Below are 25,863 nucleotides of genomic sequence, written 5' to 3'. Positions count from 1 at the left end.
CGGCGGAAAAGAAAAGGTTAGAAGCTTTAGAAATACGCTATTACAGGTGAATAATGAAGATGCCGTGGATAGAGAAAGTTAGATATGAGGAGGAATTAGAAAGAGTAAGAGAATAGAGGGTGCAATTGAAGTGAATAGAAAATAGGCGAGATAGGTTGTTATGACACCTTCTCAGGCATGAAGGGCTAGTTAGAGATATTAGAGCAGAAAAACGATGTGGAATGTTCTAGTTTTAAGGAAATTAGCTCAGGATAGGAAAATATATAGTGTCTGTCCAACCAGTTGTAGAACTGATGACACTATGATGATGATACCTTAAGGTTTGCATGAAAAAGTTCTCCTTTGAACGACCTGAATATGACGTAATAGTTCAGATTTTTTCTTTTTCCTGAGTATAAAATATGCTGATAATGCATTATCCATTAGATTTTAATACGTAGGCGTTAGGCGTTGCATAATTAAGGTATAAAAAACAGTGTCCGATGCATTTGCAAACTACATATATAAATTATCACATAAATAAACTAATTAATAATAACTAAGAGCTGTGAGAAGTCATGAACAAAAAAAATTTAAAAAACCACCATTTATGTTGACGCTTCTATCCTTAATGATCATACGTTTCATTAACTTTAAGATAAATTATCCAATTAGCAGCAAGTACCCATGTCCATCTAAAGTCAAGGTTTTATCGATACTGTATGTGTATGGGAACTTATATATATATCAAAATCGAACTAATCATTTTAGCAGTGTATATAAGTATATAATGATGGTTGAGGAATATTATTTGTTGATGCTGGAAATTATCTACAGAGGTATAGAACAGATTGGTTATTCGTGGATAACCAATCGAGATTCGACCACTATCAAAATGACAGCTTAAACATTGTTGGAAAGTGGAGATCCTCAAGATGTATTCGAATTGATCCTTGTTCGAATAAAAGGTCAAACATCAAAACAAATGCGAAAACTGGAAAGATAAATACTCTTCATGACTTACGCAGTTGAAGAATTGCGAGCTTCGACTAGTTTACGTAGAAGCTTTAGGTGTTTGACTTTCGTAGTTCCTGCGCAAGGATTTAGTCGTCGAAGCAACTTGCGTGGATTGTTATATTGTCATCTATGGATATTTGATCTTGTACTGAAAGATTTCAAGCTATGGTATTTCAATTTGTTTGACCAAATTGGCGATGCAGCTTACATACATGGTAGACACGTAAATCAATTAATAACAACATTAAGTTCTTGGTCAGATAGGTAGGAATACTCTAGGAAGGCTTTGTCTAAAACTTGAAGTACGTACTTCAGTAACAGCAAATACTCACTTGGTCACTAGATGGCTATTCACTACATGTGCTTGGGTTTCACATCAACTCGCTTTTTAGGAGCTTTTTTAGTTTGGCCAGTAATTTATCCAGACAACCTATGCAGCACTATTGATATCAAATCAGATTGAAATCGCGATCAATTTCTGACCAAGAACATAAACGTTTTGATTATTAAGGAATTTAGGTATTATACTATCGAATAAGGAACAGGCAAAAGTAGTAAAGGTATTTTAAAAAGGTTAGGGTTGAGAAATGTGCGAAATGCCTATAGTTGCATTCATATTGTACACTACAGACTCGATCGATAATCAAGAAAATTATGGTGTCCAGACTACTTACAGTTTAAGCAGGGTGTAGAATTATAATAATAATATAATAATTAATATGGGATCCATATGATAATGGAAATAAATTCCAATAAAAAGCAATTCGGGGTTGGTAATGAGCAGATTTTCAGTTTGCTCACCTAACTGCCGATGGGAAATGTACCAGCAATATAAATATGACGCTATATCCGAGTTATTGACGCTATTACTGAGATTTTTACTGCGAGGTTAAAAACTGACGTTACGTCAAAGTTGTCGTTATAACCGATGTTATTATAATCAATTACTTTAGAAGATTTTCACACACATTTGTTATTCATTTATTGGTTAATGCGTATGTTTCGTGAGTAGCCCAATAGCAAGAGGCAACTAATGCGTATCGAAATCGTTTTTCGAGTTTCATGAAACGTCTCACCTTCTGCAAATTATACGACTTTGAATAGCTTACACGTTAACAATACTCGAAAATTAATTAAAAGGCGGCGTTCCTGTCTTGAATGTATAATGCATAGCCACCCATTACGGTCTTCAGAACTAACGAACCGCTGGCGGTTACAACAACAGTAAATAAACCAAAATCATCGGCGTTCGCTGTGTAATTAAAATTGAATTATAATTCCATAATGAAGAAATAAACCCGCAGTTCAATCATGCGATGAACGGCTTCTGTGTTTGATGTGAGTTTCGTTGGTGTTGGCATCGGTCGTGTCGAAATTTCGTTGTTTTCAGCGTGCCTACCTGTACGTAAAAAGTGTACGAGTTCGTTGCAAATCGAAAATGTTACCAAAAGAAATTTTTCTCATCAGCCCACTATTGTACCTATTAGGTGTTACTAAAATGAGTTATCAAAAAGCTTGGGGACCTTTACCGCAATAAAAGAAAATTTTCTATTAACGGTACCTAATATTTTCCTTCAGTATTTTGTTCGTCAAAGAAAACAAACTTTTGCTTACAATGAATATAGATACATAAAATAATTTTGCCATGCTCAAGTAAGCTGTTGCGTTCATAAAATTAGGCTTTTTGAAATAATGTGAATAGTTGGAAAATTCAATAATATTGGTTTCTTATCGAAATGAAAAGTACGAATTTTCATGTCATCGGAGACATTATATATAAAATACAACTGGTAGGAATGAAAATTGCGAATACTTATTTAAACGGACTTACCCAATCGCTTTGATATTTCCGAATTGTGCATTTTGGGGTTCTCTTGGGCAATTTTTCGCCTTTGAAGTCTTGACCATACCATGAACGCGTTCATGGGTCTTTTGATATGATCATCTTGATGTTTCTTGGACAGTTGCGGATTGCCCATCGTCGGCGCTCCCCCAAGCCCGGCGCCTCCCAATGAGGCCATACGGGAAAGGCCGTCCGCAGCACTGAAACCACTGTCACACATGCTGACTGCAGGTCTATAATAATAAGAATATTTTGTTAGATTTCCATTTTATCCTGCACCTTTGTAATACAACAAAGGCTTTGATATATATCAATAATTAATCTCGTATCAGTCTCTCTTTCCTCAGCAGTCATTATAAAAAATTCGTTACCATACTTTTAATATTCATGAATTATCTTGTTGAGCTATTTGGATTTGGTCAATGAACTATCCACGGCGTGCTGATGAGTACTAATAAGTTCAAAATCTTTAGAGCTGTGTATAAATCTGTATTTGTAAATGGTCAAATCTTTTTTGTTTGTTTATTTATATTTACTTAGAGTGTAATCTCTGGAATTGTTCCAAAAATTGTTTGACCAATAGAAAGCGACACTATTGCTGAGTAAGTACAGTAGAAATGAAATAGGGATAACCACCCTAACAGACATCCGGACCGGATCAGGTATTAGAAGGGAATATTACGTATTGCGATATCCATACTTGACCCCTATTAGTTAGTGAAAGAGGTTAAAAGCTGTTCAGCATGAGATGGGAATGTTACAGGAGTTTGCATCTTTAAAAAACATGTTGTCCAGTTCTCATGGCGCCAATAAAATAATATCTTCACGGAGCAACGATCATCTCATTCCTTTTACAACCGTCAAGTAGTTTAAAATGACAAAAAATAGAACTGAAACTATATCGTAAGCTTTTAATCATTGTATCAAGTTATTCCTATTATATTGATGATTTTAGCTATTAAAGGCGTAATAATGCTTCAAGAAATTCCAAAGAAAATGTAAAAAAGTGATTTAACTAACTGTCGTTAAGTATTTTTCGAACGAAATAAGTTTAAGTCAAATTATAAATAGCAAATCGAAATCCTATTACAGATCCTGGGAGATACCCTATTTTACACCATATGCCTATTAGATCAATCTGGTCGGGACTCGTTTCAATTAGGGTACATTACTTAGGATTCCATAAGGCACCCCCATTTACCTCTTGTAGGTTTTTCTAGTCAGGATCTTAATCTGCCCTTATATGTCAAGCCCACACAAGGTATTTCTATCAGGGTCCTGTAAGGTGGCCCGATCCGAATCGGTGTATTTGATGTACCTATTGCATCCTTGATTCGGTCCTGATCTTTCCCTTTTTTAGCCGTAATACGCCAGTTGGGTTGCCCTATCTGATCCGCACAGGCCACTTAGGCTTTTACTTTGATAAATTTTCAAAATTTGTAAAGTGCTACTTAACTGGCTTATCAACATGCGTGGAGGAGTGGACAGGGATCGTTATTAAGAAATCATAATGACAAATGTTTTTAAGCAAGAACGTGTATGTGTTACAATTTTTTTGAATAGGGCATTTGATGGTAATCCTGTTAATTAATTATATCGGTTGAATGAAAAATATCTGAAATCAATTTGCGAATAGTTAATTGAAATATTTACATTTTAATACAAAATTTTTGTGCAAGTCTAAGTTAATTTAAATTCGGTACAAAATGTATAAGTTTTTTCTTTTTAAAAGCAAAGTAATTTTGTCATCTTGGTCTCCGGTACTAACCTTCGGGATTTCAAGTAATAAAAGTTAATTCGTAAGCTCCTGTCGGTATGGTACTGTGGAGCGCAGATTCCCAGAAGGTTCGGTTTATGGTATGATCAAACAAGCCATCTGCATGCCACCGAAGACATTGGTTACTTTGAGATGTTCTTACACTTTCGAAATCCGATATAATAAACCTTCCAAAGTACCCAAACTAAAGTAATAAATTTTAGTTGATGGACATTTGTAGCAAGATCTTCTTTCCTTAAAGACTTTGTCAAAAATAAAACTTGGGTACGTACATATTTTACTTATGCAAAAAATAATTTTTTAATGCATTTTCTATATCATTCAAATATGTTCCCTTGTTTTCAAATACAAAATATAAAGCTAACTTTTCATTAGTCCTTAAAGCGCAAAAAAGCTGTTTTTTTGTTCCACAGAAAAAATATTTATTAAAAACAATCTTTCAACACTTTTTGTTGATAGTGCCTTTATTATTATTTTTAGCCATCGGATGAAGTAGAACTGGTGTAGTAATATCTAGCAAGAAATTCTCTAAATTACTTACGTAGGTAATATAAAAAATAGTAGATAGTGCTTAAGCAAGTGTCACACTACATGGGGGCAACATAAAATTGCGGAAGCAATAAAATGATGTAGGTATAGGCATAAATCTGTCTTTGTTCAATGGATGTAGGTATTTACGTTGCCGTTCTGTTCAATGTTATTAATTGGACAAATACCCTTCATATGCGGAAACAATCAATTGTTCGCAGGCAAATGCAAAACGCGAAGAGCTTGACTTAGTTTTACCGATTTCAGTTCTTATTAAACGGAAATGATATTTATGTAGGTACAATAATATAACACCATGCAAAGTAGCATGATACAGTTTAAATAAATGCAGTAAATTAAGAGGTAAATTTCCTATTTGTCTGTAAATAATTTTTAAAGCTTCATTTTACCATTCTTAGAATTCATAATTTAGGCGTTTAAGTGTAAAGTGGGTAGGGTATATTTACTGTAGGTCCCTCTCTGGAACTTAAACGACAATGGGTCCAAGTTTGCTTATTTATTATTTCGGTTACAAGAATTTTGAAATTTCCATTAGCTACGGATCATAATCATAAATTATGGACTTAACGAAATCCTAATATTGCAATAAAAGAGACAGATCGGGGCAAGAAAGGAGGTATACGTATCCACAATAGCATTTACCGATATTTTTACTTTCTTTCCTCTACAGGGTGATCCTGACTGTATGGTTGTTAACATTTCAATTAAAATACTTTTTTTCGAATTTTTTATTTTCTATATTGATTTTAGGTAATTGAAATAAAGTCTTTTAATGGTACCGTAAGTAACAGGGTAATAAAACTTGTCTAATTTCTGGAATTGTTACTCTGTTTCGTCCCCTAGAATCGACATATTCAGGGAGGATCTAAAATATTAATTTTTTTAATGAGAAATTATTCTTTGCTGAGCTTATTAGGTATGCATACTATTCATTTTTAACCGTCCATTTTTTTTTNATAGAGTGAGCGTGACGCTATATAGAGTGTAATATTGTATAGAAAACAATGTTAACCAACCAAAGTCAAGCAATTTCGACGTTTTAAGGAGTTTGTCGTTAAATCGAGTGACGTTGTAAAGAGTTTACACTGTATTTATATAAGTCGAAAAGAAAAATTATTTGATCGATTAGGTAGCCGCACACAGGAATGTGCTTTATTGCACGGACATAAATTTTCGTCCCGCCACTGTTTCTTTATGAATTTTATTAGGTGTACCTTCGCGTTTCGATTAATAAAACGAGAGCGAGGTTCGCGACGCTTCACGTATCATATCTAAACACACAAGCACCGGCTGTATTTGTGTTGAACATATTCAGTGACGGCATATGAGCGAGAAGAAGAGGATACTACCATCGAATCGTACGTGTATTATATTATTATGCATTATTCATGAATAATATTACGAGCGGCATTCAGATGATCATCATCATCGAGAAGCCCGTGATCGACAAGTGACAGTCCACAGCTGCTCTAACACTTATGTGCCGTAGCGGCTCGTACGGTCGAATATTTTGATAGTGAGGCCGATGGGGAACTGTAAATTCTACATGAGAAGAGTAAACTTTTGTTTATCTGTATATGCATGCATGCATGCATGCATGTACATACGTAGATGTTTATCGAAGTTCAGCATCAGAATCATATATATGTATCAACAAATTAAACGCTTCCAAATTTAGAACTGTTGGTACCATTGTTCATGATGTATACAGCATGTACATTTTAATCACCGTACCATGACCTAACGTAAGCTGTTGGTACATATATAATACTTATCCTTGGTCCGTAGTACTTATTCCTAGTATATCATTTTACATACAAGGCAATAAGGATCATCATAGGGTCGTCAGCACCAACACTGACTGAACATGCACCTCCACCTTTTCCTATCCTGAGTCAATCTTGGCATTTTCCTAAAACTACAATAATCCACATCCTTAACTGTTTGTGAACAGTAATCTAATCTACATATGTCTCTACTTAATCTTAACTCCAGTTTCTCTGCTTCGAATATATTTCTAACTAGTCCTTCATGCCTGAGAAGGTATCCTACCAAACTATCTCGCCTATTTTTTATTGACCATAGCGCCCTCTGTTCTCCTATTCTTCCTAATACCTTCTCATTTCCAATTTTCTCTATCCAGTATCCATCATGTTCTGATCATTCGCCTGTAACACCATGTTCCGAACGCTTCTAACCTTTTCCTTTCGGTTGCGGTCCAGTTAACCATTCGATTAGTTATTGTTAAAGGCGACTTGACCCTGCGATATCCCTGTTTTATATTTGTACTTCTCCTTCCATTGTGAATTATTTGACTTCCTAAATACGGAAAATCAGCGTATTCTAATTTTTCGTCTCCTATTACACGAGTGAACGAAAAACACAGAAAAACTTGTACCAAGGCAGATGGACCCGGAATCGAACCGGCATGGTCCCGAATGCTAAGCAATAGTCTAAACCTCTAGGCCAAATTTGGACGAGTTATACTAGTCTGCTGGAAGTCATAACTGCTACAGTTTATTATATTATTTAATTACTTGTAAATAAATAAGTACTCGTAAAATAACAAAAATTAGGTTTTTATCAGTGTTCCATGTAAATGGTTACCATCATACCTAATACGTTCTATCAATAATTCAGTTCGATTTGACTATCGTAGTAGATTTAGGCTAACGGTATGACCTTGAATGCCTTGAAATGCGGTGGAGGGTGTTGTAAAGAAATCGAATAACATCGGAAAACAAAACGAAAAACACGTTGCCATCGTAGCATCAGCAGTAACATAGCAACCAACACTTTAATAAAAGCAGCTGAAAAGTAACAGAGTGGTGTTAGGATTAATTTACGTTTATATCTGCCCATTAAGAGAGAATATCCCCAGTAAAGCCATTAAGTTTACAGGTGCTTCATAAATCCACGACCTGGAACAATGAGCGCGGTCGACTCTAAATTCCCCATTGTTCGCCATAAAATATTAATAATAAATGGCGAAAGGCACTTGGGACTCGAACGGCCCGTGGGGTCGTCCTCAACTTGACCAATTAACGAATTAATTTTTTTTTTTTAATGTACTAAAACTGTGCGCATTCTCGCTGCTTATAAAGGCGATGTGATGCTAGCCCATTGTATTAATTTGTTTGTGAGAATCGAAACATATGTTACATGTCATGAAGTTACAACTAATTACACAAATTACTCAAATAACGGTATGTAAGTAATTGTACTGATTTTGAATGCTCCAAATATTCGAATTTGTTATGACATTTACCTAACTTAATACAAATGCTTAAAAAATTTACTAAAATTAGTGAGATTATAAAATGTTGGTGTACCAAAGGTTAAACAAATTTGACTAGTTGTGCCTATGCTATATCCATTGAGTTTAAAGGATACGAAAAATTATAAGAAGTTACTGATATTCGGTATCTACGAAGTTGGATAAAATTCAACATGGAAAGAGCAGTAGATATATAAAGCAAAAGATAGCGCGGAGTCAATTTGCCTTTAACGAAAAGAAATTACTTCTAGTTTCTCGAACGGTTAATTTTGGAATTCGAAAAAGATTGCGAAAGGTGTAAATACGCCTGGAGAATGGCGCTTTACGTATGCGAAACGTGGATGGTGGACGCGGCGGAAAAGAAAAGGTTAGAAGCTTTAGAAATACGCTATTACAGGTGAATAATGAAGATGCCGTGGATAGAGAAAGTTAGATATGAGGAGGAATTAGAAAGAGTAAGAGAATAGAGGGTGCAATTGAAGTGAATAGAAAATAGGCGAGATAGGTTGTTATGACACCTTCTCAGGCATGAAGGGCTAGTTAGAGATATTAGAGCAGAAAAACGATGTGGAATGTTCTAGTTTTAAGGAAATTAGCTCAGGATAGGAAAATATATAGTGTCTGTCCAACCAGTTGTAGAACTGATGACACTATGATGATGATACCTTAAGGTTTGCATGAAAAAGTTCTCCTTTGAACGACCTGAATATGACGTAATAGTTCAGATTTTTTCTTTTTCCTGAGTATAAAATATGCTGATAATGCATTATCCATTAGATTTTAATACGTAGGCGTTAGGCGTTGCATAATTAAGGTATAAAAAACAGTGTCCGATGCATTTGCAAACTACATATATAAATTATCACATAAATAAACTAATTAATAATAACTAAGAGCTGTGAGAAGTCATGAACAAAAAAAATTTAAAAAACCACCATTTATGTTGACGCTTCTATCCTTAATGATCATACGTTTCATTAACTTTAAGATAAATTATCCAATTAGCAGCAAGTACCCATGTCCATCTAAAGTCAAGGTTTTATCGATACTGTATGTGTATGGGAACTTATATATATATCAAAATCGAACTAATCATTTTAGCAGTGTATATAAGTATATAATGATGGTTGAGGAATATTATTTGTTGATGCTGGAAATTATCTACAGAGGTATAGAACAGATTGGTTATTCGTGGATAACCAATCGAGATTCGACCACTATCAAAATGACAGCTTAAACATTGTTGGAAAGTGGAGATCCTCAAGATGTATTCGAATTGATCCTTGTTCGAATAAAAGGTCAAACATCAAAACAAATGCGAAAACTGGAAAGATAAATACTCTTCATGACTTACGCAGTTGAAGAATTGCGAGCTTCGACTAGTTTACGTAGAAGCTTTAGGTGTTTGACTTTCGTAGTTCCTGCGCAAGGATTTAGTCGTCGAAGCAACTTGCGTGGATTGTTATATTGTCATCTATGGATATTTGATCTTGTACTGAAAGATTTCAAGCTATGGTATTTCAATTTGTTTGACCAAATTGGCGATGCAGCTTACATACATGGTAGACACGTAAATCAATTAATAACAACATTAAGTTCTTGGTCAGATAGGTAGGAATACTCTAGGAAGGCTTTGTCTAAAACTTGAAGTACGTACTTCAGTAACAGCAAATACTCACTTGGTCACTAGATGGCTATTCACTACATGTGCTTGGGTTTCACATCAACTCGCTTTTTAGGAGCTTTTTTAGTTTGGCCAGTAATTTATCCAGACAACCTATGCAGCACTATTGATATCAAATCAGATTGAAATCGCGATCAATTTCTGACCAAGAACATAAACGTTTTGATTATTAAGGAATTTAGGTATTATACTATCGAATAAGGAACAGGCAAAAGTAGTAAAGGTATTTTAAAAAGGTTAGGGTTGAGAAATGTGCGAAATGCCTATAGTTGCATTCATATTGTACACTACAGACTCGATCGATAATCAAGAAAATTATGGTGTCCAGACTACTTACAGTTTAAGCAGGGTGTAGAATTATAATAATAATATAATAATTAATATGGGATCCATATGATAATGGAAATAAATTCCAATAAAAAGCAATTCGGGGTTGGTAATGAGCAGATTTTCAGTTTGCTCACCTAACTGCCGATGGGAAATGTACCAGCAATATAAATATGACGCTATATCCGAGTTATTGACGCTATTACTGAGATTTTTACTGCGAGGTTAAAAACTGACGTTACGTCAAAGTTGTCGTTATAACCGATGTTATTATAATCAATTACTTTAGAAGATTTTCACACACATTTGTTATTCATTTATTGGTTAATGCGTATGTTTCGTGAGTAGCCCAATAGCAAGAGGCAACTAATGCGTATCGAAATCGTTTTTCGAGTTTCATGAAACGTCTCACCTTCTGCAAATTATACGACTTTGAATAGCTTACACGTTAACAATACTCGAAAATTAATTAAAAGGCGGCGTTCCTGTCTTGAATGTATAATGCATAGCCACCCATTACGGTCTTCAGAACTAACGAACCGCTGGCGGTTACAACAACAGTAAATAAACCAAAATCATCGGCGTTCGCTGTGTAATTAAAATTGAATTATAATTCCATAATGAAGAAATAAACCCGCAGTTCAATCATGCGATGAACGGCTTCTGTGTTTGATGTGAGTTTCGTTGGTGTTGGCATCGGTCGTGTCGAAATTTCGTTGTTTTCAGCGTGCCTACCTGTACGTAAAAAGTGTACGAGTTCGTTGCAAATCGAAAATGTTACCAAAAGAAATTTTTCTCATCAGCCCACTATTGTACCTATTAGGTGTTACTAAAATGAGTTATCAAAAAGCTTGGGGACCTTTACCGCAATAAAAGAAAATTTTCTATTAACGGTACCTAATATTTTCCTTCAGTATTTTGTTCGTCAAAGAAAACAAACTTTTGCTTACAATGAATATAGATACATAAAATAATTTTGCCATGCTCAAGTAAGCTGTTGCGTTCATAAAATTAGGCTTTTTGAAATAATGTGAATAGTTGGAAAATTCAATAATATTGGTTTCTTATCGAAATGAAAAGTACGAATTTTCATGTCATCGGAGACATTATATATAAAATACAACTGGTAGGAATGAAAATTGCGAATACTTATTTAAACGGACTTACCCAATCGCTTTGATATTTCCGAATTGTGCATTTTGGGGTTCTCTTGGGCAATTTTTCGCCTTTGAAGTCTTGACCATACCATGAACGCGTTCATGGGTCTTTTGATATGATCATCTTGATGTTTCTTGGACAGTTGCGGATTGCCCATCGTCGGCGCTCCCCCAAGCCCGGCGCCTCCCAATGAGGCCATACGGGAAAGGCCGTCCGCAGCACTGAAACCACTGTCACACATGCTGACTGCAGGTCTATAATAATAAGAATATTTTGTTAGATTTCCATTTTATCCTGCACCTTTGTAATACAACAAAGGCTTTGATATATATCAATAATTAATCTCGTATCAGTCTCTCTTTCCTCAGCAGTCATTATAAAAAATTCGTTACCATACTTTTAATATTCATGAATTATCTTGTTGAGCTATTTGGATTTGGTCAATGAACTATCCACGGCGTGCTGATGAGTACTAATAAGTTCAAAATCTTTAGAGCTGTGTATAAATCTGTATTTGTAAATGGTCAAATCTTTTTTGTTTGTTTATTTATATTTACTTAGAGTGTAATCTCTGGAATTGTTCCAAAAATTGTTTGACCAATAGAAAGCGACACTATTGCTGAGTAAGTACAGTAGAAATGAAATAGGGATAACCACCCTAACAGACATCCGGACCGGATCAGGTATTAGAAGGGAATATTACGTATTGCGATATCCATACTTGACCCCTATTAGTTAGTGAAAGAGGTTAAAAGCTGTTCAGCATGAGATGGGAATGTTACAGGAGTTTGCATCTTTAAAAAACATGTTGTCCAGTTCTCATGGCGCCAATAAAATAATATCTTCACGGAGCAACGATCATCTCATTCCTTTTACAACCGTCAAGTAGTTTAAAATGACAAAAAATAGAACTGAAACTATATCGTAAGCTTTTAATCATTGTATCAAGTTATTCCTATTATATTGATGATTTTAGCTATTAAAGGCGTAATAATGCTTCAAGAAATTCCAAAGAAAATGTAAAAAAGTGATTTAACTAACTGTCGTTAAGTATTTTTCGAACGAAATAAGTTTAAGTCAAATTATAAATAGCAAATCGAAATCCTATTACAGATCCTGGGAGATACCCTATTTTACACCATATGCCTATTAGATCAATCTGGTCGGGACTCGTTTCAATTAGGGTACATTACTTAGGATTCCATAAGGCACCCCCATTTACCTCTTGTAGGTTTTTCTAGTCAGGATCTTAATCTGCCCTTATATGTCAAGCCCACACAAGGTATTTCTATCAGGGTCCTGTAAGGTGGCCCGATCCGAATCGGTGTATTTGATGTACCTATTGCATCCTTGATTCGGTCCTGATCTTTCCCTTTTTTAGCCGTAATACGCCAGTTGGGTTGCCCTATCTGATCCGCACAGGCCACTTAGGCTTTTACTTTGATAAATTTTCAAAATTTGTAAAGTGCTACTTAACTGGCTTATCAACATGCGTGGAGGAGTGGACAGGGATCGTTATTAAGAAATCATAATGACAAATGTTTTTAAGCAAGAACGTGTATGTGTTACAATTTTTTTGAATAGGGCATTTGATGGTAATCCTGTTAATTAATTATATCGGTTGAATGAAAAATATCTGAAATCAATTTGCGAATAGTTAATTGAAATATTTACATTTTAATACAAAATTTTTGTGCAAGTCTAAGTTAATTTAAATTCGGTACAAAATGTATAAGTTTTTTCTTTTTAAAAGCAAAGTAATTTTGTCATCTTGGTCTCCGGTACTAACCTTCGGGATTTCAAGTAATAAAAGTTAATTCGTAAGCTCCTGTCGGTATGGTACTGTGGAGCGCAGATTCCCAGAAGGTTCGGTTTATGGTATGATCAAACAAGCCATCTGCATGCCACCGAAGACATTGGTTACTTTGAGATGTTCTTACACTTTCGAAATCCGATATAATAAACCTTCCAAAGTACCCAAACTAAAGTAATAAATTTTAGTTGATGGACATTTGTAGCAAGATCTTCTTTCCTTAAAGACTTTGTCAAAAATAAAACTTGGGTACGTACATATTTTACTTATGCAAAAAATAATTTTTTAATGCATTTTCTATATCATTCAAATATGTTCCCTTGTTTTCAAATACAAAATATAAAGCTAACTTTTCATTAGTCCTTAAAGCGCAAAAAAGCTGTTTTTTTGTTCCACAGAAAAAATATTTATTAAAAACAATCTTTCAACACTTTTTGTTGATAGTGCCTTTATTATTATTTTTAGCCATCGGATGAAGTAGAACTGGTGTAGTAATATCTAGCAAGAAATTCTCTAAATTACTTACGTAGGTAATATAAAAAATAGTAGATAGTGCTTAAGCAAGTGTCACACTACATGGGGGCAACATAAAATTGCGGAAGCAATAAAATGATGTAGGTATAGGCATAAATCTGTCTTTGTTCAATGGATGTAGGTATTTACGTTGCCGTTCTGTTCAATGTTATTAATTGGACAAATACCCTTCATATGCGGAAACAATCAATTGTTCGCAGGCAAATGCAAAACGCGAAGAGCTTGACTTAGTTTTACCGATTTCAGTTCTTATTAAACGGAAATGATATTTATGTAGGTACAATAATATAACACCATGCAAAGTAGCATGATACAGTTTAAATAAATGCAGTAAATTAAGAGGTAAATTTCCTATTTGTCTGTAAATAATTTTTAAAGCTTCATTTTACCATTCTTAGAATTCATAATTTAGGCGTTTAAGTGTAAAGTGGGTAGGGTATATTTACTGTAGGTCCCTCTCTGGAACTTAAACGACAATGGGTCCAAGTTTGCTTATTTATTATTTCGGTTACAAGAATTTTGAAATTTCCATTAGCTACGGATCATAATCATAAATTATGGACTTAACGAAATCCTAATATTGCAATAAAAGAGACAGATCGGGGCAAGAAAGGAGGTATACGTATCCACAATAGCATTTACCGATATTTTTACTTTCTTTCCTCTACAGGGTGATCCTGACTGTATGGTTGTTAACATTTCAATTAAAATACTTTTTTTCGAATTTTTTATTTTCTATATTGATTTTAGGTAATTGAAATAAAGTCTTTTAATGGTACCGTAAGTAACAGGGTAATAAAACTTGTCTAATTTCTGGAATTGTTACTCTGTTTCGTCCCCTAGAATCGACATATTCAGGGAGGATCTAAAATATTAATTTTTTTAATGAGAAATTATTCTTTGCTGAGCTTATTAGGTATGCATACTATTCATTTTTAACCGTCCATTTTTTTTTAACCGTTCATTTTTTTTTAACCGTTCATTTTTAACCGTCCAAATGCGATACAGAAACATCAGAAAGAAAATAAAAGTATTCCGGAAATACTCCATCTGGCTGGCAGCGATTATAGAACCTTGGAATTTCTTCTTTTCTTTTTAAAGTAACTCGTTTACTTATTATCTGCTCTTACAAGTAAATCATTATTGACCTGTTTTATTTGCTTACAATTTCGCTTTTTTGTCACCGATTATGTGAGATACCTATTTCTATACAATAATTAATTCAATTTTCTATACCTATGTTACCTATTAGGTATTGTTGATATCATCCTGACAAACTAAATCAAGAAATATTTATTTGTCCTCATCATAGACACTATATGAAGACTATAAACTGGACATACGAATTTAAGACAATAATTCAATTTATTGAAATTATATACATATTGGAATAAATCATGTTTATAAACATATAATGCAGAGAATTTTACCTTTGATACATCGTTTTATGAGTTAAGTGTGCGGGTAGCTGTGCATCTATATAGAATATGTCATCCGACGGAAAAGTAACATAGAGAAAGCTTTAAGTTGAATAGGAATTGATTTGATACGTGATATCTAAGCTGACAGACTAAAAATTCGATATTTTTGAGATATGTGTTCGTTAAAACTTTTGATCAGGATGATTCAAAGAGCAATTTCCCAAATTTTCTTTACAATTGACCAAATTTTATTTTCTCTGCAATTCTTAATAGGAAATATGCTTAAGTTGATTGCAATATTTAGGAATATGTTCCTTGAATCATCCTGATCAAAGGTCTCAATGATACAAGTCTTCAATATACCTCGTTTTTATATACGTCAAGCCGCTCAAATTTTATTAAAACTAATGATTCCCATTTTAATAGCAAATGCCTTTATGCGTGAACATATACAGATATAAAGTAAAAGAAAATGTTAAATTCGGATTTCCCGGATATCATCTAAGAGGCAGATGCACGATGTTTAAATAGCCCAAAAGCTCAGAGCTTTTTTTGTTAAGATCAAATTCGATGGTTTAAGGGTTGAAACTACACTCATTATTCGTCCCTTTTCACTATCATCAATATAGCATACGGAAAGCAGCACCAAGGTACTTAGTGGTTAGGTTAGGGAAATTTAAAGTCAAAGCTCGAGATTTATGGGATTTGTGACCGTAGGAGTGATAAATAGTTTAGATAAGCTTGAAGTCAAAAAATTGCCTTTTTTGGAATTTGTGGCCGTTAAGACTTTTTATTGCGATTAAATTTGGTGGTTATAAGGGTTGATACTGCACTCATACTTCACTCCTTCTTACTAGCATCAATTAATACATATCAACTTAGTATAAGGAACGTTGCACCAGAGTAGTAGTTAGGTTAGGTAAATTTTAAGTCAAAATTTATGAGACTTGTGGCTGTTGTGGTAGTTAGTTTAGGGATGTTTGAAGTCAAAAACTTAAATTTTTTGAGATTTGTAGCCGTTTAGACTTATAATCAGGGTGATTTAAAGAACAGTTTCTCAACGTTTAATTACAATTGCAATCGACCAAATCCCATTTTCCTATCAAAAACTTTTCTAGGTACCCTCGCCTTATGTGAAGAGGTAAATATATTTACGAAAATTAACAGATCGTCAGACCATAACATGTATGTAGACTCTTCCTTATGCGATCCTGACGATTACGTGCTAGTTACAACACAGATGTGACTAAAACAGAGAACTACATTGTGGTGATAACAATCTGTTTAAAGTTGAAGCAAACCTGTCAATAAATAAATCATTGAGTCGAAAGAAAAAGAAAACGAAAAACAAACAGATCATGTTAGATAATAGAATTGACAAACAACGCACTTTCATCTACTTCGTAAAAGTTGCGTACCTATTTGGTTTCAAGAGACTTTCTCGGTTATAATCGATGTTTCTTACCGACTCGACTGTTCTGTCTAGGTATTTCCGAAACTTTGTCGGTCATTTCAGTGCTCATTCTGACATAACTGTTTGTTTATTTGACTACTGCACAGCTACGATTTGACCGCTACTTTATTTGTAATTGTCACCAATTAGAAACATTTTGTTTGAGTAGCCTTTCAGTCTTTCTCCACTGATTGTAATCGGTGATAATTATTACTTGTTTATTTTGCACAAAACCTGAAAACTTCGCTCGTGAGAATTCTTTCGATTTCTAGCGTACCGCAAAAGAACTCCATGCATTTTCGTCGAATTAACATGTACATTGCTGCTACGACTAGGAATTTAGGGATAACAAAAATATAAATATAATGATGAGATAAAAAACATATTTGAGATGAAATTGAAAGAAAACAAGAAGTGAGATAATAAATGTATGTATTATGTGAGTCGCTGTGCTGTATTTTAAGATATGTTTAATTTCAATTACCACTAAATTAACATGAATATTAACATTTTCCGAGTCCTGCTTAACTGGCGGACCGCGGTCCAGTCGGGATATGAACTATTCAAATTCAAATAAATTATTTGCAAGATATTTTTCTGTAGATAGCAAAATACGTTTGAGTTTTGAACGCGAACCTTATCATTTTTTCCAATATTTTACAAGTAATTGCATGAGTTTTGAGTTTTTAATGATTTATCTATTTTTAAGCAAATTAAAATTTTGGAGTGAACATTTAAGTAGTTACAAGTAAGAATATTTAACGTTCCTAGGTACCTACTACCACGAGGGCTTTTTTAGCAGTTTTTAGGTACTTGTCATCATATAAAACTATCCTTGCAGAAATAGTTGCTCATATCCCTGTTCTTCCAGGAAGATAATTAACCCATAAGCTTTATAATTTATGTATTTGTATCAGTATTTATCATTTAAGTTTAAAGTTTTTGAGAAGTGTTATACTCTGTTCAAAAGATTTTGAGAGTTTGGTCAGTTTAGGGCATTTTTCACACTGGAATTATTTAAATTTCCAGGTAAAGTCGTCGCAATGCTACATAAAAATAAAACATGCGACAAAGAGTATTGTAATTTTTTTAAAAGTGACGAATACCTGCCGGTGTTACTGAAAACCGCACACCGGCTGATTTTTTACCGTGTATTTTCGGTCAAACCGCATAGCTATCTCTTCGTCCGTGATCTCGCGGGAATTCCCCCGCTCATAAACTACCGCATATTGCCGCCTTGCTGTATGTGTTCAGATTTGTTTCTCATGCTTTAGGAAGTTGTTGTTGCTATTGGAGTGTTTGAAATAATTAAGAAAAGAATGACTGAACTTAAGAAATCCAAAATGTAGATGCTTTTTAAAGTAGCAGAGGAGATAAATAAAGCTATGTGCACATTGCAGAATGTATCAATTTCAAAAGGTGGTGAAGCGGCAACAGCCAGCGGCCGAATATTCGGTATTTAACCGAATATCGAATAGTAGAAATATAGCTGAATTGCCCAATAGACTGACTACCAAATAATTATTCGGTTTCGGTCCCATCTATGGGGTTGCAAAAGAATACTTATCAAACCATAAAGGTAACGACGCTTGTTTGGCCGTTAAATAGTTTAGCTTTTACCGGTCAAGTTAAAAGTTGGAAGAAGTTATTCATCATGTAAATGAGAAGGGAATACTCTTCTTGGATACTTATCTCTACAGGTGACAGTTTTGGAAACAATTTTTTTTTAACTCACCTAACGAAGTGGCCGTTAGAGACCTGCCTGTGCACGTCCAGATCAATTTTGGTTCAGTTCAATTCACCGAATGTAAACACAAATAACGGCGGCTGTGAAACGCGACGCGTGAATGTTTACCACCGTACTACAAGCAAGTAAATACAAAATACACTGCAACGAGAACACTAACGAGTTCAACAACAACAGCAACAATGCAGGGTACTATAATGGCTATTGTTGTGATAATGGCCAACAATCACAAACACGGTGTTCGTCACGTAAAAGCGCAGCACTCTTTGCATCCGGATCATGTTGGAAACTCGGGTCAGCGCGGAGCATGCGCACATTCAGCACGCCCTGTTGAGCCAATGGTAACGCAAGGCGGAGCAAAAGCATTATCTGCTCACGTTATGGTTCGAATGCCCGGCCAACCCGCCTTTCTATTGTAATGTTAATTTTTTGTCTCTCGTTCTTTTATACAGGTGTTTCTGAATTGTGTACTTTCTTTTTGCCGTTTTGTTTATGTAGAGTGAATCGCGGCATATTGGATGGAGCTGCCTGCTGTCGAAGAATGGGGTAATAGATAGAGTCTATTTTAACTGACATTTTTGTTTGGCACTAATGGTACTGCTTACAATGGTACAGAGCACACACACTCGCTTGCTCTCAATATACCTACTCACGCACGTTCTCGCTCGCTCGTTCGTTCCTTCATTCATTCATACACAGATGTATCTGCATGCCTATCGTTTCAATACAATTTTTGCAAAGACACGAAAAATCAAAATGATTGACATTTACCCAAAATGGATTGTTCAAATAAACGTATGTACGTACTTCATCGTATCGTAACAAAAGTAATAAAGTGGGTAGATGCCTCTGCAAAAAAAAAAACCTACCCACTCTTATTGGTATGAATGTTTTTAGATACAGTTCCCTTAAATACTTATTTCAATATTCCTATTAAATGTCAGAGGAAATTAGGAAAAAACGTTTTTAAAAACGTTTTTAGAACACAGAAAAAGAAAGCGCATGAAAAAGACAACAGTGTATGGTTTTATTGTGTGATTTTATTTTTCACGTCAACTGTTGTATTTCACGTTTCCGCTCGGAAACAACGAACATTTATTAAATAGGTACAATTATCTACAATATTTGAGTAGGTAAATCCTCTACAATTAATGACAATCATTTGAAAAGAACAATTTTGCAAGTGTTGATAATAATAATCAAAAGAGAATAATGTTCCGCGCCATGTTGGATTGTTTGAATTGGGATTACTATCTCGGGGGGTGGGGGGTGGTCGAGTGCCCACTACGGTCATTACCAAAACGTCAAAATAAAAATTTATAAGACTAAAGAAAGTCTCAACCGGTTTACTGTAATCTACACATATATCCGGCTGTGTTACCTAAATCAAATAGAAACGGTCTTTTTTATAAATAAATTGTTTCTTCGTTTAATAATAACATACATTAGATATAGGATGCAATATTAAAAATAATTGTTCAATTAACCACGTCCAGAATGTGCATCCTGCTGTATCGAAACTGGTGTGTAGTGAAGCGTGCCCTTAACAGTAGCATACAACCCTCGACCACTGCCATTATTATCATCATAATACGCATTATGGGGTAATTATTTAATATGAATTTCGAGTGTGCCAATATTACCACACCCTCCCTCTTTTACTGCTTGCACACTACTTACGACTTTAGTGTGCGTGCGTGTGCTGTTGTTCGTATTATGCAGATATTAAACGTATGTATGTATGCATGTATAAATAGGTTCTAAACAGTAACTGTCATTTATTACTTAATGCATCCGAAAGATTAGGCTCACAAATTTTATTTTATTATTCATGCGCGTATTTACTATTTATGTTAGATCGCCATTATGTTTGCATCTTATTGTTATTGCTCATTTGCATAGAAATGCGTGTATGCCTTCCTTTAGCCGGGTTAAAAAGGTCGTGCTCGTAAGTATGTACCTGTAAGAGGTAGTTAGATCTGATGGCTCTTGAGAAACTGAGGTGTCTATACAGGGTGTTATAAAGGAAAGTTGGATCTGCTTACCACTGGAATGTATAAGGGGCATGCTTCATGTGGGAAATAAGAGGTATTCTGGTAGAAAGATTTCCCAGTTGTCTTCCTCATGGAGATCCCCATAAAATCAGCTCAGCCCTAAAACATATATAAACGTGAATATACAAAGAACTGGGAAATTCTTTTTTTTTATAATAAAATAATTCGAAGTGGTCCGTAATCGGTCGAAATTGCCAGACGCGGATCGCGATTTCGATCTTTTTGGATCTCATCAGCGCGTCGCAGACAGCTCCGACAGAACACAGACCATCTTTTACCTGCTGTCTTAACAGTGCGTTTTAGAAAATACCACAAATGGCGCGGTAAACGCCATCTGTAGTACGATGCTACATTCTAGGATTACGTACCTATGCTCCAAAAAGGTCCACTTGTGTGGATATCTACTTGCTGAAACGAATCCCGGCGTAGCTAACCTCAATGAGATAGGCACGTTACCATAATCGAATAGAATAATTCGAAGTGGTCTGTAATCTGTCGAGATTACCAGACGCGGATCGCGATTTCGATCTTTTTGGATCTCATCAGCGCGTCGCACAGTTTCGACAGAACAGAGACCAACTTTTACCTGCTGTCTTAACAGTGCGTTTTAGTTATGTTTTCATGGTAGAGGGGAAATCTTCAAAAGACACCCAGCCGTCCGTACGACTGGGTAGTATCGGATTCCCGAGGAAGTAGTTCTCGGAACTGCCAACTAAAGCCCCTCTACCTCAAGCCGTTCTAGGACCAATTAAGGTCCTCTTCCTCTGGTGTGGGTATGGTAGTGTTATCACATGAAGAGGATCTTAATCGGGCGCTTTCCGGACTTTTGGCTAAGATCAAAGTGTAACTGGGCAATCCCACCATCTTCCTTATGCTTCTAAAAGGACTATCGGGTAACGATTAATAAAAGTAAAAAGAGTCGCGTTCCTGCTTTTAATACGTCTTTAATTAATCAGATTAATCATGTCTTAGAAACTGTCCCGCCATTCCCCTTTCTTCCCTTTTTCTTATTGACTTCCATAGCGCTCTTTAGTCCCTTATTATTTTTTCTTCATCATCTGCCTATAATACCTTATCAGAGTAGAATGTTAGTAGGGATTTAATCCAAATTGGATCGGGCATCCCAGCTACCGTATTAGGGTTCAAGAAGCAACATTTGATAAGAACCGGATCAAGTATGTAACTCTTCAAATACTCCGATTCAGATCGGGCCATCATACAGGGCTCAGTTAGGGGTACCCTGTATGGTTTTGAACATATTAACTTATCAGGAGCAGACTGATGTGCTTTGTAAGGTTCTGACTAGAGAAGCCTAATGGGAGACAAATGATCATGCCTAGATTATCCTATTACGTGGAGCGAATTGTAGGGTATCGGTACCAGAGTATATATGGTGTGAATTAGGGTATCACACAGAATTGGTAATCGTATTTTTGATTTGTGATTTATAATTGGACTTATATGCGGATAGATGTAATATTGTTAATGTAGCTTGAAGCTAATGATTAAAAGCTTGCGACATAATGTCTTGTATTTTTTTCTTTGTATTTTTCGTCATTTTAAAGTCCTTGACGGTAATAAAAGGAATGGGAAGATCGACGTGATCTGTGAATTCCCCATGTATCTCAAGCTAGATAGTTCTAATTTTATTAAAATTTTAAATGATTGTATCAGGGTCGCATGGATTTAGTAAAGAGTTCCTAAAAGGATTACAATAAAATAATCCAGTCGAGACCAGACTGGGATAACTTAAAGATTCCATGGACATTCACAGTACGACTGACAAGTCAGGGTCAGACTGTGATAAATTAGGGGTTCTATGTAGGTTTTCAATAAGGCAGTCAAGTCAGGGTCTTATCGGGATTAGTCTCTCCTAATCCTATGATAAGGCAACCAAGTCTGAACCCTACATGAATAAGGAAAAATTTTCGTAATAGGGAATTACTTTCACTATCTGGCAGGGCAAGTATGGATATCGTGATACTATCCGGATGTCTGTTAGGGTTGGTTGCTCCTATTTCATTTCTATTTGGGTAAGTAACTCTAAGAATGTTTTTGGGTAGTGAAATTTATCGAAACTATGTGGATCACTATTTCCGATTTACGACTGGCAGTTTTCTTTAGCATACACCATCTGTAAGTCTCTTACTGACCAAACCGAAGTTAATTCGTAAAAGGAAAATGATATTTAGTTCAAAAGGCGTGTATTTGGTCTTGTTAAATGTTTATTGGTCGAATTTTTTATTTTTATAATGAAACTTAAAGAATACTGCTTTATATCATTAATTAATGTCTTTAGTAGTAGTAGATATGCTGTATTTCAGTTATTAATCTCAATAACTTACAAGATACTTTTTTGTTTTTGGGAAATGTTCAAAAGTCCGTACCACTGGATAGTGTTGGATTCACTACTAGGAGCGCCTAATACCAACTGAAACCACTGTAGGCATCTACGATCTCACCGCCCCTATCCTACGCCATAATCCTATGTTTTATGCCTCTACCGATTTTCCATCCTGGTCGGTTATCTTGAATCCTATCTAATTTCCTACTTTCCTACGATATCAAAAAACGAAGATTTTTCAATTTTTTTTCGTTTCCATAGTTTTTGTATTTTAACATTAATTCTCCTTTTAATCAGTGTCTAATTTGGCTTTTCTTTTCTAGGGCAAGTGTCTTCAAATATTGGGTGAGTTTATGAAAACTTTCTTTATATTTTTGTAAGTCTTATTCATATTTACGATTGCANCTGCTTATCGCTCTCCATATTTAAAAGGGCACCAACCAAAAACTACTGCGTAGAATTAATTGGAATTTTTCACACACAAGCCTTGCTATATGAGCTCTCAAAGCATATAAAAATTATACGGCGTAAATGTGAAGTTGGGTGCAAAAGAATACAATTAAATCCTCTGTCGGGAAAAAACGAAATGACTTTCCGAACAACCATACTTGTTTATCGAAGAACGAGCTGCCAACCGCTTCACGCCAGGGCTTCACGCGTGGTTTTATGTATCTACTGAGGCATATGTTTCAAATTTCCATCTCCACTATTCTAACAATGTGAGTCGCGTCACACGGAATACGAGATTATTTCTCAATGAAAAAGACAGGCGATATATTCCTAATAAATAGAAGCTATCCAAGAATGCTTCTGGCTCTCCTAACCCTATCCCCACCCGCAAACTTTTGATAGACTCACCGGAATGGTAGCTACCACATAACCTAAAATAATTCGAAGTGGTCTGTATTCTGTCGAAACTGCCAGACGCGGATCGCGATTTCGATCTTTTTGGATCCCATCAGCGCGTCGCAGACAGCGCCGACAGAACACAGACCAACTTTTACTTGCTGTCTTAACAGCGCGTTTTAAAAAATACCACAAATGGCGCGGTAAACGCCATCTGTAGTACAATGCTACATTTTAGGATTACGTATGCTCCAAAAGGGTCCATTTAAATATATGGATATTTACTTGCTGAAACGAATCTCGGCGTAGCTAACCACTACGTGATAAGCACGTTACCATAATCGAATAAAATAATTCGAAGTGGTCTGTACATAGTTTTATTATAACATCTTCAGCAGTTTTTGCTTTTGACAGGAATGAACCTAGTTTCATATTATTAAACATTTGTATATAATCAAAATGGATTACATACCGAAATAGACAATGAAATTTTTTAAATATTTAATTTAGTTTACTAAGCTATCTATTCATTGTATATAACTTAAGAACGTGTAAATATTGCTTTATTAAAACAATCAACATGGAACTCGTTAGTGCTCCCGTCTGTCTCGTTTCACACCAAACAACCAAATTAACAGACAAATGTTCGTTCATTCAGGGAATATGTTGTCAGTTGGTATAAAAAGTTATACGTATACAAGTGCACGACAATAATATTCTAGCCATAGGGTTTTTGTTGGTATGCTAACTGCTACTGCTACCACTTTTGGTCGATAGTGTAAGGCCTAAGTAAACATTGAATTTCTCAAGAAATTAACGAACCAACAGATTGACGTTCTCGTATAACGCCACTTGACTGATTCTGACCGTGCTCAAGTCCACGAACATCTTAATTTTCTTGAAGTAAACTTACGAATAATGTATCGACTACGTACGGACCGACACTAACTTAATGTTAAATGGTAAAAAAATGTTGTGCTTTTATGTTTAAAATTTATGCATCTATGACACCTAAAATGCATATTTCAACTAAAGACTTAATTTATTGATTCGAGCGTGTGTGATTGCATTTTAATTATTTATGCGTCGATTATCTCATAATCAATACTTACACATTGTCACATTTCTTCTTCCTTCTACTTTAATGCTTTTGCTGTTTTCTCATTCTGAAATAATTGTAGTTTCCGATATTTCTCATTTTTCTGAAAATACATATTCTTTGGGATTAGGAGTTCCGAGATTCCTTCCGTTTTTTATTTTTTGTAGAATTCAGTATACTTACCTTATTTAGTTATCGCCTTTACGTATACGACTTGAAGAAATATCATCTGGCACAATTTACTTAATTCGCTTGTTTGAAATTATGGGGTTCTATATGCTACATATTTCCGAAATATTATCTTAGCTCAAAAATCTCTGATACTCTTATATGTCATGAGACACCCATATCCCATGGTTCTTCTATATACCTTCCTGATTTTAATATGCAGACCAATCATATGGAATAATTAAAAAAATCATTTGTTATAATTAAAGGTTCTAGGTTTATTTAAATTAAAATTAAATATAATTTAAGTCAACGAATAAATCGTTTCCTTTAAATTCGCAAAAAAGGCAAATTGATAAATTACCGTTAACAATAACTAGGCATACTATAAACAAGAAAGATATCGTAGTTGAAGCATACTAAAACCTTAAATATGCGCTTTTTTCGAAAAGTTGATTTTGTAACGCGGATCCCTATAAGGGATCATCCGTAAATTACGTCACACGTTAAGGGGGTGGGCGAGGTGGTAAACAAAATGTAACATTGTGAAACATGCCAAAGTTTAAAATATTAAAACGCGAAATTATATGCAAACAATGCTAATACTGCTATATCATCTGCAAATCTGAGCATACTAATCTTTTGCCCTTGCACATCTATCCCTACAGTTGTACTGTCTTTAATGATGTTGATGGCGTCTTCGATGTATAGATTAAAAAGTAGCGGTGACAGTGTGCATCCCTGCCTGACTCCCTTCCTAATATTTACTTCTC

At 35.0% G+C, this 25,863-nt stretch overlaps 1 protein-coding gene and 1 long non-coding RNA gene across 2 annotated transcripts in view; one reads left to right on the top strand and one right to left on the bottom strand.

Moving 5' to 3' along the window:
- The window catches only part of LOC108736581 (transcription factor SOX-2-like), a 92,431-nt gene extending 89,364 nt beyond the window's left edge, over positions 1-3,067 (bottom strand). The window contains exon 1 of the mRNA XM_025978117.1: positions 2,828-3,067. Within this exon, the coding sequence (XP_025833902.1) occupies positions 2,828-3,059 (232 nt within the window). The 5' untranslated portion in view covers positions 3,060-3,067. The remainder of the gene's footprint in view (positions 1-2,827) is intronic.
- Positions 1-25,863, top strand: part of LOC112905527 — a 122,421-nt gene that overhangs the window by 2,809 nt on the left and 93,749 nt on the right. The window contains exon 2 of the long non-coding RNA XR_003231849.1: positions 23,301-23,322. This is a non-coding gene — a long non-coding RNA (uncharacterized LOC112905527). The remainder of the gene's footprint in view (positions 1-23,300; positions 23,323-25,863) is intronic.

Source organism: Agrilus planipennis, unplaced genomic scaffold (assembly GCF_000699045.2).
Source record: "Agrilus planipennis isolate EAB-ADULT unplaced genomic scaffold, Apla_2.0 scaffold108, whole genome shotgun sequence".
Lineage (NCBI taxonomy): Eukaryota > Metazoa > Arthropoda > Insecta > Coleoptera > Buprestidae > Agrilus > Agrilus planipennis.
The sequence above is the reverse complement of the archived record's forward strand: the minus strand, read 5'-3'. Positions and strand labels throughout refer to the sequence as shown.